This window comes from Tamandua tetradactyla, chromosome 24, assembly GCF_023851605.1.
Source record: "Tamandua tetradactyla isolate mTamTet1 chromosome 24, mTamTet1.pri, whole genome shotgun sequence".
Classification (NCBI taxonomy): domain Eukaryota; kingdom Metazoa; phylum Chordata; class Mammalia; order Pilosa; family Myrmecophagidae; genus Tamandua; species Tamandua tetradactyla.
In genome coordinates this window covers 52,687,622-52,707,323 of record NC_135350.1, presented here as the reverse complement: position 1 = coordinate 52,707,323, position 19,702 = coordinate 52,687,622, and the positions used below count along the sequence as shown (strand labels likewise).

At 37.3% G+C, this 19,702-nt stretch overlaps 1 protein-coding gene across 15 annotated transcripts in view; it reads right to left on the bottom strand.

The window, feature by feature from the left end:
* Positions 1 to 19,702, bottom strand: part of CCDC158 (coiled-coil domain containing 158) — a 139,154-nt gene that overhangs the window by 55,514 nt on the left and 63,938 nt on the right. For all 15 annotated transcript variants that reach the window (XR_013168416.1, XR_013168415.1, XM_077143101.1 and 12 more), the window contains one exon: positions 1,612 to 1,801. Coding sequence is in view for 13 of the 15 variants with exons in the window: in XM_077143101.1 (XP_076999216.1) it covers positions 1,612 to 1,801 (190 nt within the window). In the remaining 2 variants the exon portion in view is untranslated. The remainder of the gene's footprint in view (positions 1 to 1,611; positions 1,802 to 19,702) is intronic.

Sequence of the window (19,702 nt, the reverse complement as noted above, 5' to 3'; positions counted from 1 at the left end):
AGATACACAGATACATTTCCAGGGACCCTCTTTTTAATCTGCTTGGGTGGCTCCTGTTCCTCTATCCACCTAGTATCCTTGTTTTTTCCCCAGCCTTAGTAATTGGCTTTTATCTTTTTCATTTTAAACCTTCTCCTTGAATGACCATATCCACTATTTACTACAAGAGATTTAGCCACAACCTGTAGGTAAATTAATCCCAATGACACTATAAGTTACCTGAAGCAGCCATGTGTCCTACCTGGCTTTTTAATCTTCAACATCTATCAAAATACTTGGCATATTCTAGAGTATACTATAATACACGCATATTTATTCATCCATATATCTATTTATTTATACCTTTATGTTTATATAAGCTTCTATTTATACATGATAAATAGATTTATATTTGAAGGGAATAAATACAGCCACGGCCTCTTTGCTTAAATTCAGCCCTGTCATGTATATATTTCCATGTGGCTGTCCTAGTGCCACCCCAAATCAAGTGTCTCACACTGGCTCTCACCCTCCTGGCTGCAAGCCTGCCCCCTGCTGGTTTTCCTCTCTCTGCCGCTGGTACCATTGTTCTCCCAATATCACAAACCAAAAGCCTGAAATCCGGGCTTAGCTCCTATAATCGCAAAGTCCTAATGAGTCAGCCTCCTGAAATATTAATCCTTCTCTTTCCTCCCATTCTCATCGTCACGGTTTTACTACAAGTCCTCGTTGTATTTTCCTGGGTTACTGAAAATTCTTCCTTAAGTGGTTGGTCTCTGTCCTTTCAACCTTGTCTTTCTCCAATTGACCTGCTAATGGGGCCTTTCTAAAATATAAATCTGATACAGCAATCTCTTACTTAATATCGTTTGTTGGCTCCACAGTGTCTGGCCCTGCCTGTCTATTCTGTCTCATTTTTTATGCTCATAAAAAATGCACTTTCGCTCCAATAATATTTCTGAGGTCACATCATGTCCTTTCAGGCACTCATGCTTTTGCCCACAATGTTCTCTCTGTCTGGAATGCCCTTTAGATGTAATCGCCTACAAGTGGCTAACTCTCTATTCTGTGTGCTACCTCCGTACCCACTGGACCTTGCCCACTGTACTGTAACACATGTCTATGTTTTTCTCCCCGACCAGCCTGTGAATTCCATCCTTGTGTTTCTAGGGTCTATCACAGCTTCTAGTGTAGTAAACGCTCAGTAATCACTGACTTTGTACCATGAACTGGAAATATTACATTTTTTCATTAAGACCTTGAATTTTTCCTTTCAAGAAATTTGCATGAGTCTTTTACATATGTTGCTTCATTATTAAACCTCTAATGAAGCTGTTTGACTCAAAGGACACAAGGTTTCCACTCCTCTCGCTGTTCTCTTAGAATTTCAGTACAGAATTTCATGGGTTCAGAGGTTTAATTAGTTAATGGTTAATGAATGTTAGACCATAGAATCTTGTCATGGAGAACTATCAGGATTTCAAGCCACGAATAAATCCACTGGGCAGCATAACTATCCATATCCATAAAGTGGAATGAGAAACCATTCTTTTACATTAGTTCTAATATCTACATTGGGCTCCAGTGATAACACTTCTAATTTTTAGCAGAATTTGAACTGAAGTAACATACCTGTAAGACTGTTTAGCTCATTTCTGCTAGTTTTCACCTCATTTAGTAATTGATCTCTCTCTTGTTTGATGTCCTTCACTGCCCGGAGCCGCTCTGAGCCTGCATTTACCAGTTTCACCTTTTCCAGCTCCAGATCACTCACTCTAGCCTCAAGCTCCCGTATCTTTGCATCTTTTTTATCTTTTAAAATCTAAATACATGAATAAATTCAAAAAACAGAGAAAAAACTGAAAATATGGGCATGTATACTTACAATTGACATCATATTAGTATCCTATCTATATTTAGTATATTTCACTATTTCCCAGGATACTAAATTCTTGTTCTATTTTAAAGCATTGATGGTAACCACGTGTGTGTATGTGTGTGGGCGGAATATTTAACCTTCTTGAAAAAATTTAGATGTGCATTCCCAATATAATTTGCTTCAACTTTTCATTACTTTTATTCTATATATTCATCTATTTAAAATTATGTGTTGAGTACCACCTTTGTACCAGATACTATGTTTACATGTTGGGGATACAGCAGCAGGATCAAAACAAGGGGCAGGTGCCTTGGAGAGGGCCTCTGTAAATTTTGAGTCCTAGGTGCCTCACTCGCCTCACCCTAGCCCGGGCCCTGTTTAACAGTAAACAAAACAATGCTTTTGTTCTCATGGAGTTTAACTTTTAGTGAAAGACTTAAAGTTAGATATTTACTAAAATGAGGTATGGCATTTCCTTTTTGAAATAAATGTTTCTATATGTTGTTGCGTGAGACTTGGAAGCTACATCCTTTTTGGTAATAATATTTTCTTTCTTGAGAAAGAAAATTAAGACTAGCAGAAGTTCAGAACATGTTACGGATGGAACATTGTTAATTCAGTACTTATTAAGGATGGATAAACTACTTTTTTTCTTAATTTCGTAATCCATTACAAAAATCCATTTTGGAATTACAAAATCCATAATTTTTGTAATTATGCTTCTCCAAATCATTGTATGTCAAAATGTATTTTTTTTTCCAGAAGAAAAGAATTTCAGTGCTAAGAGGTCCAAGAGGAAATCCAAATTAAAATCAACACCTGTGTATGTGATATAAAAGTCTGAACAAACATGAAAAATAATACCAAAAAAAAATTTAGTGAAGGAAAACAGAGACATATATAAGTATTTAATATGTCAGGTAATGAGAAATGGAAAGAAGAATAAACAAGGATGAGGGGGTTAGAGAATGAATGCAGGAGAAGGGTTGCTATTTGAGATAAGTTGATGTGCAGAAAAGAGTTAGCATAGCAGGCCTGTCTTTACAAGGCCCACTTACAATTTTGGCTCTTGGCTGGTGTCTGGAAACTTGTTTTTTGGGAGATTCCCACCCCCGAACTGCCAAGAGTGGCTCACTGTGCTTAAACTATTTGTGCAAACAATGTGGCTTATACTGAACATCTGCTTTCATTCTGGGAGTCTGGACCAGCTCCCAGTAAAAATCCTGGCACAGAGTCTGTAATGAGTGACTCTGGTTAGCAATATCTCACACGTGTTGTCACAATTTGTTGCTGTTGTTAAGCCTGTCCTGTGTACCTTCAATGAGAGAGGACCCTTGGAGGCTTGTATCTGCCTTCCTCAGAACTTCACCCCATATACTTTCTCTCATTGTTAATTTTGCTTTGTATCCTTTCATTATAATAAATCATACTATGAGTACAATATGCTGAGTCTTGTGGGTCCTCCTAAAGAATTACCAAACCTGGCGTGGTCTTGGGGACCCAACTCTGTTGGTCAGGAAAGGCCTTTTAGACAAGGTAACATTTGAGAAAAAAGTTCAAGAAGGTGAAGGAGCAAACTATGTAGATAGCTGGAGGAGACCTGTAGGCATATAAATAATGTGCAAGGCTGTCAGTAAGGTGGGAGGGGTATGAGCTTGGGGAAAAGTAGTAGTGTATAAAGTCAGAAGGAGCCACAGGTCAGATCAAATTAGCCTTAGAGGCAATGGAAGGATTTAAGATTCCAATCTTAGATAAGAAAACACTGGACAGTTTTGAACATCGGGGACATATAATGTAATGTTTTAAAAATATAACTTTGGCTCCCATATGAAGACTAAACAGTGATGGGGGTAGGAGTGAAAGTAAGGGGACCAGTGAGATGGCAACTGCAAAAGAAAATGAGAGACCTGGTGGCCTAGATTAGCAGTGGGTGATCTGGTTCTTTGAATAGAGTAGGGAATATGAATATAGAAACTTCTGCTTCTGCATTTTCAACTACCTGTCAGAAATCCTTAGCTGGGTGTGCTTGTCCATACTCTGACCAAACCACTCCTATTCCTTCCTCACTTTTTCTTGATTCTTCTCTCTGTTAGGCGAGGTGCCATTTTCCTCGTTTCTCCAGATTTATCCAAGTTTGAAACCTCAAAGTCTGCTTTGCCTTTCCCTTTCTCCTTAGCCCAATGACCAAATGTTCACCAACTTCTTCCCAACCTCCAAGTTTGGATTATCACCACCTCTCATGTGGATTCTTACAACTGCCTCATAGCTGGTTTCTATGTTAGTAAGTCTTCTTATTAAGAACTCCCCTCTTTCCATGGCAAAGGTCTACATTATCCAATATGGTAGCCACTAGTCACATGTGACTACTGAGTGTGAACATACACACCAGGTTTCAAAGACTTTCAAGAAAATAATAGAATGTAAAATACCCTAATAATTTGTTTCATTGATTACAATATTAAAATGTTATATTTTGTATATATTGAATTAAATAAAATGTTATTAAAATTAGTTTTTTCGTGGATCAAAGGCCTAGATATAATAGCCAGTACCATAAAACTCCTAGAAGAAAATATATCTTCAAGACCAAGTAATAGGAGGTAGCTTCCTAGATTTTACACCCAAAGCACAGCAACAAAAGAAAAAATAGATAAGTGGACCTTCTCAAAGTTGAATACTTCTGTGCTTCAAAGGATTTTGTCAAATGGGTGAAAAGACAGCTGAATCAATAGGAGAAAATATTTGGAAACCACATATCTGGTATCCAGATGTATCCAGATGTATAATGTATCCACATCCAGAATGAATAAAGAAATTCTACAACCCCACAATAAAAAGATGAACAAACCAATTAAAAAATGGGCAAAAGACATGAATAGACATTTTTCCAAAGAGGAAATGCAGATGACTAAAAAAACACATTAAAAGATGCTCAACCTCACCAACACGTAGGAAAATGCAAATCAAAACCACGAGACATCATTTCACACCGACAAGAATGGCAGCCATTTGACATACAGAAAATTACAAGTGTTAGAGAGGATGTAGTGAAATAGGAACACCTATTCACTGCTGGTGGGAATGTAAAATCATACAGCCACTGTGGAAGTCATTTTGGCAATGCCTCTGGAAGCTAAGTATAGAGTTGCCTTCTAGATATATCCCAGAAGATCTGAAAGCAGGGAGGGGAACAGACATCTGAACACCGATCTTCATAGTGGCATTATTCACATCTGCCAAAAGATGGAAACAACCCAAGTGTCCATCAACAGATGAATGGATAAACAAAATACCTGCAATGGAATATTATTCAGCAGTAAGAAGGAATGAAGTCCTGAAGCACACAACAATATGGATGAACCTTGAGGACATTATATTAAGTGAAATAAGTCAGAAACAAAAGGACAAAAATACTGGATGATTTCACTAATATGAACTTATTATAACATGTAAATGAATAAACAGAAGCATAGGATATAGGTTACCAGGATACAGAATGAGGCTAAAGAATGGAGAGCAGTTGCTTAGTATGTAGAGAATGTTTAACTAGGTTGAACTTAAATGTTTGGAAATGCATAAAGGCAATGGTAGCACACTATTGTGAGAATAATTAATAGTGCTGACTGGTGTGTGAATGTGCTGAAAGGGGAACTGCTGAGTCATGCATGTCTCCAGAAGGAAAGTTGGAGATTAAGACATGGAAATGTATAACACAGTGAATCTTAGGGTGGACTACAACTGTAATTAACTTACAAATATAAAATATATTTAGAAGTTCTTTCATGAACTAGAAGAAAGGTATGAAAGTATTATAAGAAGTTAATAGTAGAGGAGGATTTGGGGAAAATACATCTATTGCAAACTATGGTCTAGAATTGACAGTAATATTTTAATATTCTCTCATCAACAGTAACATATGTACCACACCAATACTATGGGTCAACAATAGCAAGGGATAAGGGGTATGAAAGGATTTGGGTTTTATTTTTTATGCTTCTTTTCTGGAGTAATGAAAATGCTCTAAAACTGATCATGGCGATGATTTACATTTATGTGAGGATACTGAGATTGTATACTTTGATATAAACTTTAGATGGTTTGTATGATGTATGAATATATCTCAATAAAATTGCAAAAAAAAATTAGTTTGGCCTATTTCTTTATGTTTTTTAATGTGGCTACTAGAAAATTAAAGAATTACAAATGTGGCTTATATTTCTAGTGAATACAACTGGCCTAGATCATTCCCAGCAAATGCTATTTGAAAAAGAAACTTTCTTTAGTCATCAGATTGCTCTTCCAAATGAAGGCCTGTGACCTTATATAGAAAACTAGCTAACACAATTTAATTAATATGATAACAGCAGTTTAAATGGAGAGGCCAATTATATGTCTGAAACATAAACATGTGATGAGCTTTTAGCTGGGTTCAAAAGGACTGGTGGGAGTTCCTGGCTTTTTCACCGTTCATCAGTGATGCGCTTGGGCAATAAAGGCAAGGAAGTCTGGTTCCTGCTTGTCTACCCACTCCTCGTAACTGGAACACTAGAACCCAGCTGGCCTCACCTCATGGAAGGAAGGAAGAGAGAACTTCTCTGGAACAGCCTGAGATGTAGTGGGCCTGTGTTACTCCTGTTCCACTTCCACAAATACTTGACAGATACTCCTTTCTTTCCTGGTTTTGTGACAAAGGATACAGCTTTGAGAACCTTCAGTAACTAGGGAAAAGCTCACTTGCTTCTGTGTCAGTGTGTGCAGTACCCAGCCTAAGGAGGTAAGAAACCATGACATTAACTATCTTCTATGGCCAGGATTCCCCTCCTTTCTTCCTCACTGGAATTTGGAAGGAAGTGAATGTGGTTTTAAAGCTTGAGTTTTTTAACCTATGTTCTATGCATCTTTGTGAAGTTCTTTTCAACTAGAAAATATTGTCCTGAAGCTGATGCAGCTCTGTATTTGGGACTTGAAAATTAGTTTCTACCCTCTCTATCCATCTTTGCAGCCTGATACCTAGTTCATCTACCCTATTATTACCTTTTTCATGTCATCTCTTCCTTTCTACCCTAAAACCTTTAATGGTTCAAACACTACCATTAGGCTAAATTATAGCCTGAGCTTCTCCATACCTGAAATGCCTTCCTTCCTCTTCTTTGCTTAATTTTTGCCCATTTCAAGTCCTCATATCTAAGCATGAAGGTAATCTACTCTCTTCTGGGCTATACCCAGAGTACATCTTAAAGTTTGCTCCAGGACCAATAGCATCTGTATCACCTAGGAACTTGTTAGAAACTCCAAGTCTCAGGTCCCATCTTAGACCTACTGAATCAGAAACTATGGGGATGGGGCCTGGTAATCTGTGTGTGTGTGTGTGTGTTTGTCTTTTTTAAAATGCAATTTTACTGAGATACATTCACACACAACATGATCATCCAAAGCAACACAATCAGTGGCTCACAGGATCATCATATAATTGTGTATTCATCACCACAATCAATTTTAGAACATTTTTATTACTCCAAAAAATAAAAAGAGGAAAGAACGCCCATAGCAGTGTGATGGTGGCTCAGTGGCAGACTTCTTGCCTGCAGTGTCTGAGATCCTGGTTCAATTCCCAGTACCTGTCCAAGCAAAAAAAAAAAAAAAAAAAGAACACGCAAAACATACTATATCCCTAATCCCCCCATTATTTTTTTTTGTCTTTATTTTCTTACTCATCTGCCCATACACTAGATATAGGGAGTGTCAGTCACAAGATTTTCACAATCACACAGTCATACCATAAGCCATATAGTTATACAATCCTCATCAAGAATCAAGGCTCAATTAGACAAGAAAAAGAGGCATCAAAATTGGAAAGGAAGAAGTAAAACTCTCACTGTCTGCAGATGATATGATACTATATGTCGAAAACCCCGAAAAATCCACAGCAAAACTACTAGAGCTAATAAATGAGTACAGCAAAGTGGCAGGTTACAAGATCAACACTCAAAAATCTGTAGTGTTTCTATACACTAGTAATGAACAATCTGAGGGGGATATCAAGAAAAAAATTCCATTTACAACTGCAACCAAAAGGATAAAATATTTAGGAATAAATTTAACTAAGGAGACAAAAAACCTAAAAAAAAAGAATCAAGGCTACTAGATTACAGTTCAACAGTTTCACATATTTACTTCTAACTATTCTTATATACTAGAAATTAAAAAAGAGTATCTATATAATGCAAAAGAATAACCTCCAGAATGACCTCTTGACTCTATTTGAAATCTCTTAGCCACTAAAACTTTATCTTGTTTCATCTCTCATCCCCCTATCGGTCAATAAGCCTTTCTCAAACACATGATGCCAGATCCAGGCTCATCCCCAGGAGTCATGTCCCATGTGGCCAGGCAGATTTACACCCCTGTCCCACATGGAAGGGAGGGAAGTGAGTTTATTTGCAGAGTTAGCTTAGAAAGAGAGGTCACATCTGAGCAACAAGAGAGGTTCTCTGGGGGTGACTCTTAGGCATAATTATAAGTAGACTTAGCTTCTCCTTTGCAGGAATAAGTTCCATATCAGGAATTCCCCAGGTGGGGAAGTTTAATATTTCCACATTTTCCCCCAGTTCCTCAAGTGGACTTTGAAGATACTTTTTTATTTTCTACTGAAATTACTCTGTGATATATCAAGGTATTATGTTAACCTGTACAAAATAACAAGATCTCATTTCCTATTCAAGATTACATATAATTACGTTATTTGAATAAACTGACCATACAGGTTAAATTAGATAGTGTGCTACAGAAAATACAAATTTTTTACAAAATCAGCATCTCTTCCTTTGAGCTCACACAGGAGTTGAATTTTAAAATACAATCAATATCCTCCTTTACCATATATTCACATTTACCTTATTCCTAACCAGATCAGCTTCATTTATATTTCTGATAGAAGTCTGATCTCTTTTTCAGCTTCTTTAACAGTTGCTGTATGGAGGATTGCTGACTTTCAGAGCTACAGAATTCTAACTCTGAGTCTCAGGTGTCACACCGATACCCAAAGTTTCAGGGAATGACCAGATTATAAACAAGGAACTCAGCATCTCCAAAATTAGAAATAACAGTTAAAACTCAGGAATAGATATGACTGCTGTAAGAGCTTACAATCTAGGAACCTTTACAATAAGCATTTTTGAAGTTCTGTACTCCTAATTGTTGACTGGCCAATCTCTGCTTACATTCCATCTCCTGATAACCTATGCTCTCAAATTCAATTGTCAAAATGATCATGATGATGAATACACAACTAATGAGCCTTTGATTATTGGCTCATTAATGTATGGACTGTGTGTGTGTGTGTGAAGATTTCTCAATAAAAATATTTTTTAAAAATTCAATTCTCAGAGTTTACACATTATAGTTAGTCTATATTAGTGAGGCCTTACAATATTTGTCTGCTTCTGGCTTATTTCACCCCACATAATGTCTTCAAAATTCATTCACCTAGTTGCATGCCTCATAACTTTGTTCCTTCTTGGAACTGATCAATATGTGCATATATACACCACATATCACCCTTCCATTCATCAGTTGATGTAACCCTTAGGCCACCTCCATCCATTGCAGTTGTGAATAATGCTGCCATAAACATCAGTGTGCAAATGTCCATTGATGTCCCTGCTTTCATTTCTTCAAAGTATATACCTAATAACAAGGTTGCAGGATTATATGGCAACCCTGTACTTAGTCTCCTGTGGAACCACCACACTGCTGTCCAGATGGGCTGAACCATTCCACTTCCCTACCAACAGTGTATAGGTACATCTCTCCCATATTTTCTCCAGCAATTGTATATTTCTATTTGTTTGTTGTTTTGCATATACAGGCTCTGGGAAGTGAACCCTGGTCTCCCACAGGGCAGGAGAGAATTCTACCACTGAGCTACTCTTGCACTGCCCTATTTCTCTTTATTTTTAAACTAAGTTTTATTCATACACCATACAATCTAAACTAAGTAAACAATCAGTGGCTCCCAGTATAATCACAGTTATGCATTTATCACCATAATCTACATAAGAATATTTCCATTTCTTAAGAAGAGAGAGAAAGAAAGAATAAATAAATAAATAAATAAAAGGGGGAAACAACAACGACAAGAATCCCATACATCTCCCTTATATCCCCCTCTTATTGGCATTTAGCTTGGTATATTGTGTCTGTTACAATTAATGGGAGCATATTACAATGTTACTATTAACTACAGACCTTGGTTTGCATTTATTGTATTTTTTCCATAAACCATCGCATTTTCAAAACTTTGCAATGTTGACATTCATTTGTTCTCCTTCACGTAAAAACTTTATTTGTACATTTAATCTTCATCATTGTCCTCTCTAGGTTTTGCTAAGTTAAACAATCCCAGTTTTTATCCTCTATCTTTCCTTCTGGTGTCAAACATGCCCCAAGCCTTCCTCTTTCAACCATACTCACACTCAGCTTTGTTCATTGTTCTTGCAATATTGTGCTGCCATCAGATGGTACTGTGCTATCCATTTCTGAATCTTTACAATCAATCCTGTTGTAATGCTAATGCTTTACAATGCTAATCCTTCAGCATCTAATGCCCAATCTCTAACCTCTTTTTATCACCTTATAACTTGTATTCTCAAATTTAACTCTCAAAGTTTGCTCATTAATATTAGCTTATCTTAGTGAAACCATATAGTATTTGTCCTTTTGCTGCTGGCTAATTTCACTCAACATAATGTCCTCAAGGTTTATCCACATTGTTGAATGAGTCATGACTTTATTCTGTCTTACAGCTATGTAACATTCTATTGTATGTATGTAACAAAGTTTGTTCAGCTACTCGTCCACTGATGGACATTTGGGCTGTTTCTATCTCTTGGAAATTGTAAATAATGCTGCTATAAACATTGGTGTGTAAATGTATGTTCGTATTCTTGCCTTCAGTACCTCTGAATATACACCTAGTAATGGGATTAATGGGTCATATTGCAATTCTATACTTAGCTTCCTGAGGAACCACCAAACTGCCTTCCAGAGCAGCTGCACCATTCTACATTCCCACCAACAGTGAATAAGTGTGCTTCTTTCTCCACATCCTCTTTAGCACTTTTAGTTTTCTATTTTATTTTTTATCATGGCCATTCTAGTAGGTGTGAGATTTGCATTTCCCTAATAGCCAGTGAAGTTGAGCATCTTTTCATGTTTTTGAGCCATTTGTATTTCCTCTTTGGAAAGGTGTCTGTTCATGTCTTTTGCCCATTTATAATTGGGTTGTTTGTCTTTTTGCTGTTGAATTGTAGGATCTATTTATATATTCTGGATATTAAACCTTTATCTGATATGTGATTTCCAAACATTGTCTCCCATTGAGTAGTGTGCCTTTTTATTGTCCTGACAAAGTTCTTTGATGCACAAAAGTGTTCAATTTTGAGGAGATTCATTTGTCTATTTCTTGTTTCATTTCTCGTGCTTTGGCTGTAAGGTCTAGAAAACCACTGCCTATCACAAGATCTTAAGATATTTTCCTACATTTTCTTCCAAGAATTTTGTGGTATTAACTCTAAGGTTTAGGCCCTTGATTCATTTTGAATTAATTTTTTGTATAAGGTATGAGATAGGGGACCTCTTTCATTCTTTTGGATATAGATATCCAGCTCTCTAAGTACCATTTATTGAAGACATTGCTCTGTCCCAGTTGAGTCAACTTGACCGTTTTATCAAAGATCAATTGTCTGTAGAGGACAGAGCCTATTTCTTAACACTCAATTCAATTCCATTAGGCAGTATATCCATCTTTACGCAAGTACCATGCTGTTTTGACCACATTGTAATATGCTTTGAAGTCAGGCAGTGTGAGACCTCCCACTTCATTCATCTTTCTCAAGATATTTTTAACTATTCAGGGCACCCTGCCCTTCTAAACAAAATTGGTTATTGGTTTTTCTATTTCTGCAAAGTAAGTTGTTGGGGTTTTAATTGATATTGCATTGAATTTATAAATCAATTTGGGTAAATATGACATAATAACTATATTTAGTCTTCCAATCCATGAACACAGTGTGTTTTTCCACTTATTTAGGTCTTTCTTGATTACTTTTACCAATTTTTATGCAGTCTTTGTATAGGTCTCTTGTGGCCTTGGTTAATTTTATTCCTAAATATTAAATTCTTTTGTTCCTATTGTAAATGGAATTTTTTTCTTGATTTCCTCCTCTGATTTCTCAGTACTACTGTATAGAAACACCAGTGGTTTTTGCATGTTATTCTTGGATCTTGCCACTTTCCTGTACTTACTTATTAGCTCTAGTAGCTTCGCTGTAGATTTTTTGGGATTTTCTACATATGGGACCATGTCATATAGTGCGAGTTTTACTTCTTCCTTTCCAATTTGGGTGCCTTTGATTTCTTTTTCTTGTCTAACTGCTCTAGCTAGAACTTCCAGCACAATGTTGAATAACAATGGTGACAGAGGGCACCCTTGTCTTGTTCCTGATCTTAGAGGGAAAGTTTTCAGTCTTTCCCCATTGAGGATGATTTTAGGTGCTTATCCTATCCTTTGAAGTGTTTTAATCAAGAAAGGATGTTGATGTCTGAGATCATGTGGCTAACAAATGGAAGATCCAAGATTAGAATTTAAATGATCTTACTCCTAAATCAGCATTTTTCCTGTTATTATCTTATACTTCCATGGAGTCCCTTGGAGCCAATAACAATTGCTGTCTTTTTTTTGAGGACCATTGTGGTCCTGTTTTAAATGCTTTCTGTATATTAATTCACTTAATCCTCACAGGAACCCTACGTGATAGGTGCAGTTATTATCCCATTTTAGAGAGAAAAAAACTAAGAGGTACCACTTATTAAAGGTTAAAACCAAGATGGTTTCTAAAACCCACTTTCTAACTCAAGCTGTCCTGAAACAATGGAAGATCAATCTGAAATTTTGCTAATTACACCTAGTGTGGTAGGGCGAACTATGGAACCAAAAAAATCATGTATTCTTAATCTTAATCTGTGTCCCTATGAGTGTGAACCCATTGTAAATAGGACCTGCTGAAGGTGTTATTTTTAGTTAAGGTGTGAACAACCAAACCAGGTTGGGCCTTAATCTGGATTACTGGAGAATTTATAAAGAGAAAGCCACAGGGAGGAGCCAGAAGCAGAAAGTCAGTGAGAACCCAGATGAGAAAGGGGAGGACTTGGTCAAGTGATGGAAAAGCCAGCCCTGGAATGCCACAGTCTTCACGAAGAAAGCATGGCCTAGCTGACGCCTTGATTCTGGACTTCTAGCTTCTGAACCCATGAGCCAATAAATTCCAGTTGTTCAAGCCAACCCATTGTGTTGTATTTGGGATAACAGCTCAGGCAAACTCAGACACACCCTTTTCTCCTCATTCCTCTTTCTCCTGTAATTCCTTTAACAATTATTTACTGAGCAACTCAAGTTTTCAGACACAAAACTAGCCTCTGGATGATCAGTAGAGAATGAGGCGGTCACATGCTGGTGCTCACAGATATCACAGTGTAGTAGGGAAAACAGATTAATAAATTCCTTTGGTATTCTAAGCTTAGAGCTAGGTTAGGGATGGTCTAAGCCATGGAAGCACAGAGGGTGGCAGGCAGGAAAGAGGTGCATGAGGCCCCTAGTAAAGGCAGATGGTGTGGAGTGAGAGGGACGGAAAAGAGTGTTTCCAACCCCTCAAGTCTTCAAAGGCGATGATAAGATACAGCCAGGCCTTGTAGCATTTGATACTGGAAAACCAGATAACAAGACCATACTCCCAAAACCATAGAACTCTACCACTTTGCTTCCCTCTGTAATCTTCCATTCTCCTACTCCCTCTGCACTCAGCTTTCCTTTATATTGCATGTTGCCTTTGCCCCTTGTGCTAATTTGAAAGTGTTGTGTACCCCATAAAGCCATATCCTTTAATCCTGATTCAATATTATAGTGCTGAAACCTTTGATTAGATTGTTTCCATGGAGACTGACCCACTCAATTGTGGGTTGGCCTTTTGATTAGAAGGAGATGTGACTCTGCCCACTTAAAGTGGGTCTTGATTAGTTTACTGGAGTCCTCTAAAAGGGAAAACATTTTGGAGAAACTTCAGAAGCAACAGAGCCAATAGAGGTGCAGACATTTGGAGATGCTTGGAGTGCCAACAGAGATAGCAGACCCCTAGACATGGCCTTTTGGAGATGCGAAGCACAACAGACATTGCCATGTACCTTCCTGTGAGTTGCTAAGCAAGCCAGAACCCAGAGTTGTGTCCTGGAGGAGCTAAGTGAAGGTACACAGATGCTTAGAGAGGAAACCACCAGCATGAGAAGCTGGAAGCAATGGAACCAGGAACAAGGACCAGCAGGTGCCAGCCCATGCCTTCCCATGTGACAGACATCAGCCTTGCCTATGCCTTCCCATGTGACAGACATCAGTCTTTCTTGAGTCAAGGTATCTTTTCTCTGGATGCCTTAGTTGTTCATTTTAATGGCCTTCTTCAAAGCTAGTTCTACCCAAGAAAATCAATTAATGTAATACACCACATGATAAATCAAAGCAGAAACACCACATGATGATCTTGATTGATGCAGAAAAGGCATTTGAAAAAATTCAACATCCTTTCTTTTTTGCTGTTTCTTCAGAGTTAAGGTATTTTTCTCTGGATACCTTAGTTTGGATATTTTACGGCCTTAGAACTGTAAACCTGTAACTTACTAAATCCCTTTTATAAAAGCCATTCCATTTTTGGTATATTGCATTCCAGCAGCTATAGCAAACCAAAATAGTAGCTTTCCCTCCTCTTTAATTTTTTTTGAAGAGTTTGAACAGAATTGGTATTAATTCTTTCTTGAATGCTGTTAGAACTCACATGTTCCTGGATTTTTCTTTTGAGGGATGTTTTTAACTTTTTTTTTGCATGGGCACGCACCAGGAATCAAACCCGGGTCTCTGGCATGGCAGGCGAGAACTCCGCCTGCTGAGCCAAAATGGCCCACCCGGGGAGAGGTTTTTGATTACTGATTTGATCACTTTACTTGTGAGTGGCTTGCTAAGGTTTTCTATTTCTTCTCTAGTCAATGTTGTTTGTTCATGCTTTTCTAGGAAGTTGTCCATTTTGTCTAAGTTGTCTAGTTTGTTAGGATATGATTGCTCAGAATATCCTCTCATTATTTCCGTTATTTCTGTGGGGTCAGTAGTTATATCCCTTCTCCCATTTCTGATTTTATTCATTTGCATCCTCTCTCCTGTCAGCCTAGTGAAGGGTTCTTCAATTTTATTGATTTTCTCAAAGAATCAATTTCTAATTTTTTTTATTCTCTCTATTGCTTTTGTGTTCTCAATTTCATTTATTTAATTTATTCTGCTTTAATCTTTGTTATTTCTTTCTTTCTGTTTGCTTGGGTTAGTATGCTGTTCTTTCTCTAGCTCCTCCAGGTGAGGCATTAATTCCTCGATTTTTGCTCTTCCTTCTTTTTTAATATAGGCATTTAGGACAATAAACTTCCCTCTCAACACCACCTTTAAGTTTTGATAGGTTGCGTTCTCATTTTCATTTGCCTCGAGGTATTTTACTGATTCCTCTTGTAATTTCTTCCATGACCCACTGGTTGTTTAAGAGTGTGTTGTTGAGCCTGCATATATTTGTGAATTTTCCAGCCTTCTGCCTGTTATTGATCTCAAACTTCATTCCATTATGATCCAGCAAAATGTTTATATAATTTCAGTCTCTTAAAATTTGTTGAGACTTGCTTTGCAACCCAACATATGGTCACTCTGGAAAATGATCCATGAGCACTTGAGAAAAATGTGTATCCTGTTGGTGTGGGGTGTAATGTATTGCAAATGTCTATTGTTTAATTAATTTATCATACTATTCAAGATATCTATTTCCTTATTGATCCTCTGCCTAGATGTTCTATCTATTGTTGAATGTGGTGTATTGAAGTCTCCAACTATTATTGTAAAGTCTATTCAGTGTTGTCAGTGTGTGCCTCACGTATTTTGGAGCACTATGGCTTGGTGAATAAATATTTATGATTGTTGTGTCTTCTTGAATAATTATTCCTTTTATTAATACATAATACAAAATGTCTATGTATACATATGTATATGTACAATACATACACATACATATACATTAAAGAATGTATTATACATTAAAGAAAGCCTCAGGCTCCAATAATAGTTGGAGACTTCAATACACCACACTCAACAATACATTGACCCATTTGAGGTCTAATTTGTTTGAATTAGTGTAGCTGTCCCTGTTCTTTTCTGGTTGTTGTTTGCATGAAATATCTTCTTTCCAATCTTTCACTTTCAACCTATTTTTGTCCTTGGATTTAAAGTCAGTCCTTTCACTTTCAACCTATTTTTGTCCTAGACAGCATATAGATGGGTCCTTTTTTCCCCCCTGGATGCATAGGCCAGGACTCAAATCCAGGTCCCCCTGTCTCCACATAGAGTGTCCTGTTTTTAAATCCATTCTGCCAGTCTTTGTCTTTTGATTGGGGGAGTTTAATCCATTAACATTTAAAGTTATTACTGTAAAGGCAGTAACTTCTTCTACCATTTTGTCTTTTATATGTCATAACGTTTTTTTTAACTCTCTTTTTACCCTTACTGATAATCTTCATTTCCACACTCTTCTCCAAACCTGTCTCCTCTCTTTTTCTATCTGCCTGTAGTACTCCCTTAAGTATTTCTTGTAGAGCAGTCTCTTGTTCACAAGCTCAGTGTCTGTCTGAAAATATTTAAAAATTTCCCTCATTTTTGAAGGATAGTTTTGCTGGATGTAGAATTCTTGGTTGGCAATTTTTCTCTTTCAGTACCTTAAATATATCACATCATTACCTTTTCATCTCCATGGTTTCTGCTGGAAAATCCACACATTGTCTTATAAGCTGCCCTTGTACATGAGAGATCACTTTTCTCTTGCTGCTTTCAGAATTCTCTCTTTTTCTTTGACATTTGACAATCTAATTAGGAAGTGTCTTGGAGTAGGTCTATTCAGATCTATTCTATTTGGGGTATGCTGTACTGCTTAGATCTGCAATTTTGTCTTGCATAAGAGTTGGGAAATTTTCAGTGATTATTTTCTCTATTATTCTTTCTGCCCCCTTTCCTTTCTCTTCTCCTTCTGGGACATCCATAACATTCCATGTGCTTCATGTCATCATTCAATTCCCTGACACCTTCTTCATACTTTTCCATTCTTTTCTCTATCTTTTCTTTAGTGTGTAGGATTTCAGATGTCTTGCCCTCTGTTCCATTAATCCTTTCTTCTGCCTCCTAAAATCTGCTATTGTATGTCTCCATTGTGTTTTTTATCTCTTCTATCATGCCTTTCATTCCCTTAAGTTCTACTATTTATTTTGTTAAGCTTTTGAGTTTTTCTTTATGGTCACCTAATGTTTTATTTATATCTTTCATCTCTCTTGTCATATCTTCCTTCAACTCACTGATTTGATTTAGAAAATTTGTTTGAACATCTTTAATTAGTTGTTTCAACTCCTGTATCTTGTTTGAAGTGTTAGTTTGTTCCTATAACTGAGCCATATCTTTATGCTTCCTAGTATTACTTGTGATTTTTTGCTGGTATCTAGGCATCTGAATTCCTTGATTGGTTTATTTTGGAGGTCATTTTCTCTCTATTACCTAGGGTTTTCTTGTTGGTTGACTTTGTTCTCTATCTGTTCTTTGACACTCAGTTCAACTTATTCTAGACCTCTAGCATAGCTTCTGTTTAGCTGATCAGAATTTTTCATCTCTTGTTTTTCTGGTTCTTGCCCTGCTTATATGGAATCTTTTTTTTTTTTTTTGAGGTGTGTCTCCAAAGATATGATCAGTCCCAATCATATTTCTCCCAGACAAGACAGGCCCAACTGTCAGGAAGTGGGTGTAATCAGTATCAAGTTTCCCTGAGGATGAGACCCAGAAGGTTGCCAGACTTTCCTGTGAAGCCTCTTAACTCTGTGCTTTTCCTATCCTGCCTAGCCAGTGGTGCTTGTCAGGCTGCAGCTCTCCACTAGCATAAAGTGGTACAGTGCCTTTAATTCTCAGCAGACCCTGTCTCTGCCAGGAGCATGGTTGAGACAGATGTTGAGGTAGAAGGTGGGCTTAAGCTATTTTTGTTTTCTAGTAACTGGGGCCTGAATTCTCTAAATAAGAGCTATCACTTGTGTTGCCCCTGCCCCCTTTCCTTAACTTACCTGTCTGCTAGGTAATTATCTCCTTCACTTGCAAGTTACTTTATCTCTGTCATACCTTAATTCTGCCTTTTCCTGGGTCAGTGCTGACAACAAACAATGCCTGAGACTTTCTTTAATAAGCTGCTAAAAAAGTAAAAACAAAAAATCCTTTTCAGAGCCAGTCCCTGGCCTCCTCCCAGTTTCACCAATTAAGAGCTGGAGTTGGTACCCAGCTCTATGTGCCCCTTTTGGGGGGGCTCAGTCCTTTTCCAGTATTCTGAGCTCAGGTGACTCCAAAAGCCTCCTTATTATTACTATTATTTTTTTTTTTTGGTCAGTCCTGCCTCTTCTTTGTCGGGAGAGATCTGAGGGTTCCTTTCATGCTTGCCCCAGGTTTATCCGCATTCAGAAATATATATATATATATATATATATATATTGGCATGGGCAAGCTCTGGAAATTGAACCCAGGTCTCCAGCTTGGCAGGCAAGAATTCTTGCCACTGAGCTACCATTACCCACCCCTGTGCTCGGAACTTTTATTCAGCAGTCCAAATTTGTTAATTAAATCCACAACTGGAGTTTGTTTGAGCTCTCTGTGCCTTGCTCCTCGTAGAGATTGCTTCTTTTTCCCATGGGGAATTGTCTCTAAATCCTGTTGTGTCGGTGGGTGAGCGGCAGCAGCCTCCACTGTTCAGAAGACTTTACTTGCTGTTCTGCGCTGTGATCTCAGACCTTTCACCCATTCTAGCCTGATATATGATGTGTATCTGGTCATGGAAGTCTCCCAAACCTTGTTCCAGACGGCTTCTGGCTATTTACTATCTGTCCTAGAGGCAAAATGAGTTCCACAGCTCTCTCCATACCATCTTCACAATGTGTGCTTTAACAAACACTCCAGGTGATTCTGAGGCAGGCCATTCTAACATCTACTCATATATGCCTATGATCAAATCTCAAGGTTGTGTTGTTCTCAGGCAATTATTTAATTTCTCTATATCTGTTTCCTCTTCTGTAAAATAGAATAATAATAGTACTGCCTCATAAGGTTTTTGTGAGGATTAAATTGACTTAATTTTTAAAGTGTAAGATTAAGAAGGATACTCTCATTTATCTGTACCTTTAACAACACTAGAAATTCATCTTCTTAGATAAGAAGGTAGAAGAATCCTTTTTCTCTAATATGTCCTGCCCTGTATGCAAATTTCTTCTAAAGTTTTAGTTGTAGGGTTGGCCACTAAGAGGCCTTTATATGTTCCTTTAATGGTGGCTTTGTACATTTTAAAAAACACACGCTTTTATGATATAATCAAATAAAAACATAAACATTAGAAAATTCTAGTTCTTTATGTAATGACATATATTTCCATAAGATAGATAATATTCTATCATCAACCCTATGTTTAAAATGAGAAAACTGAAATATCTATAGTTGATGTTATTTGTCTCCTACTACTCACAAAATCAGAGAAATAGGTGGCATAAAGCTTAAGAAATCAAAAATTTTATAAATGCACTCATTTACTTTAAATCTGATAAATATTTACTGAGCAATTATTGGTGGAAAGCACAAAGACCTAGGACAGCGAATACCAAAATGAATAAATGTGTACGCTGCTTGAAGAGGTCTGCAGTCTCGGAGGG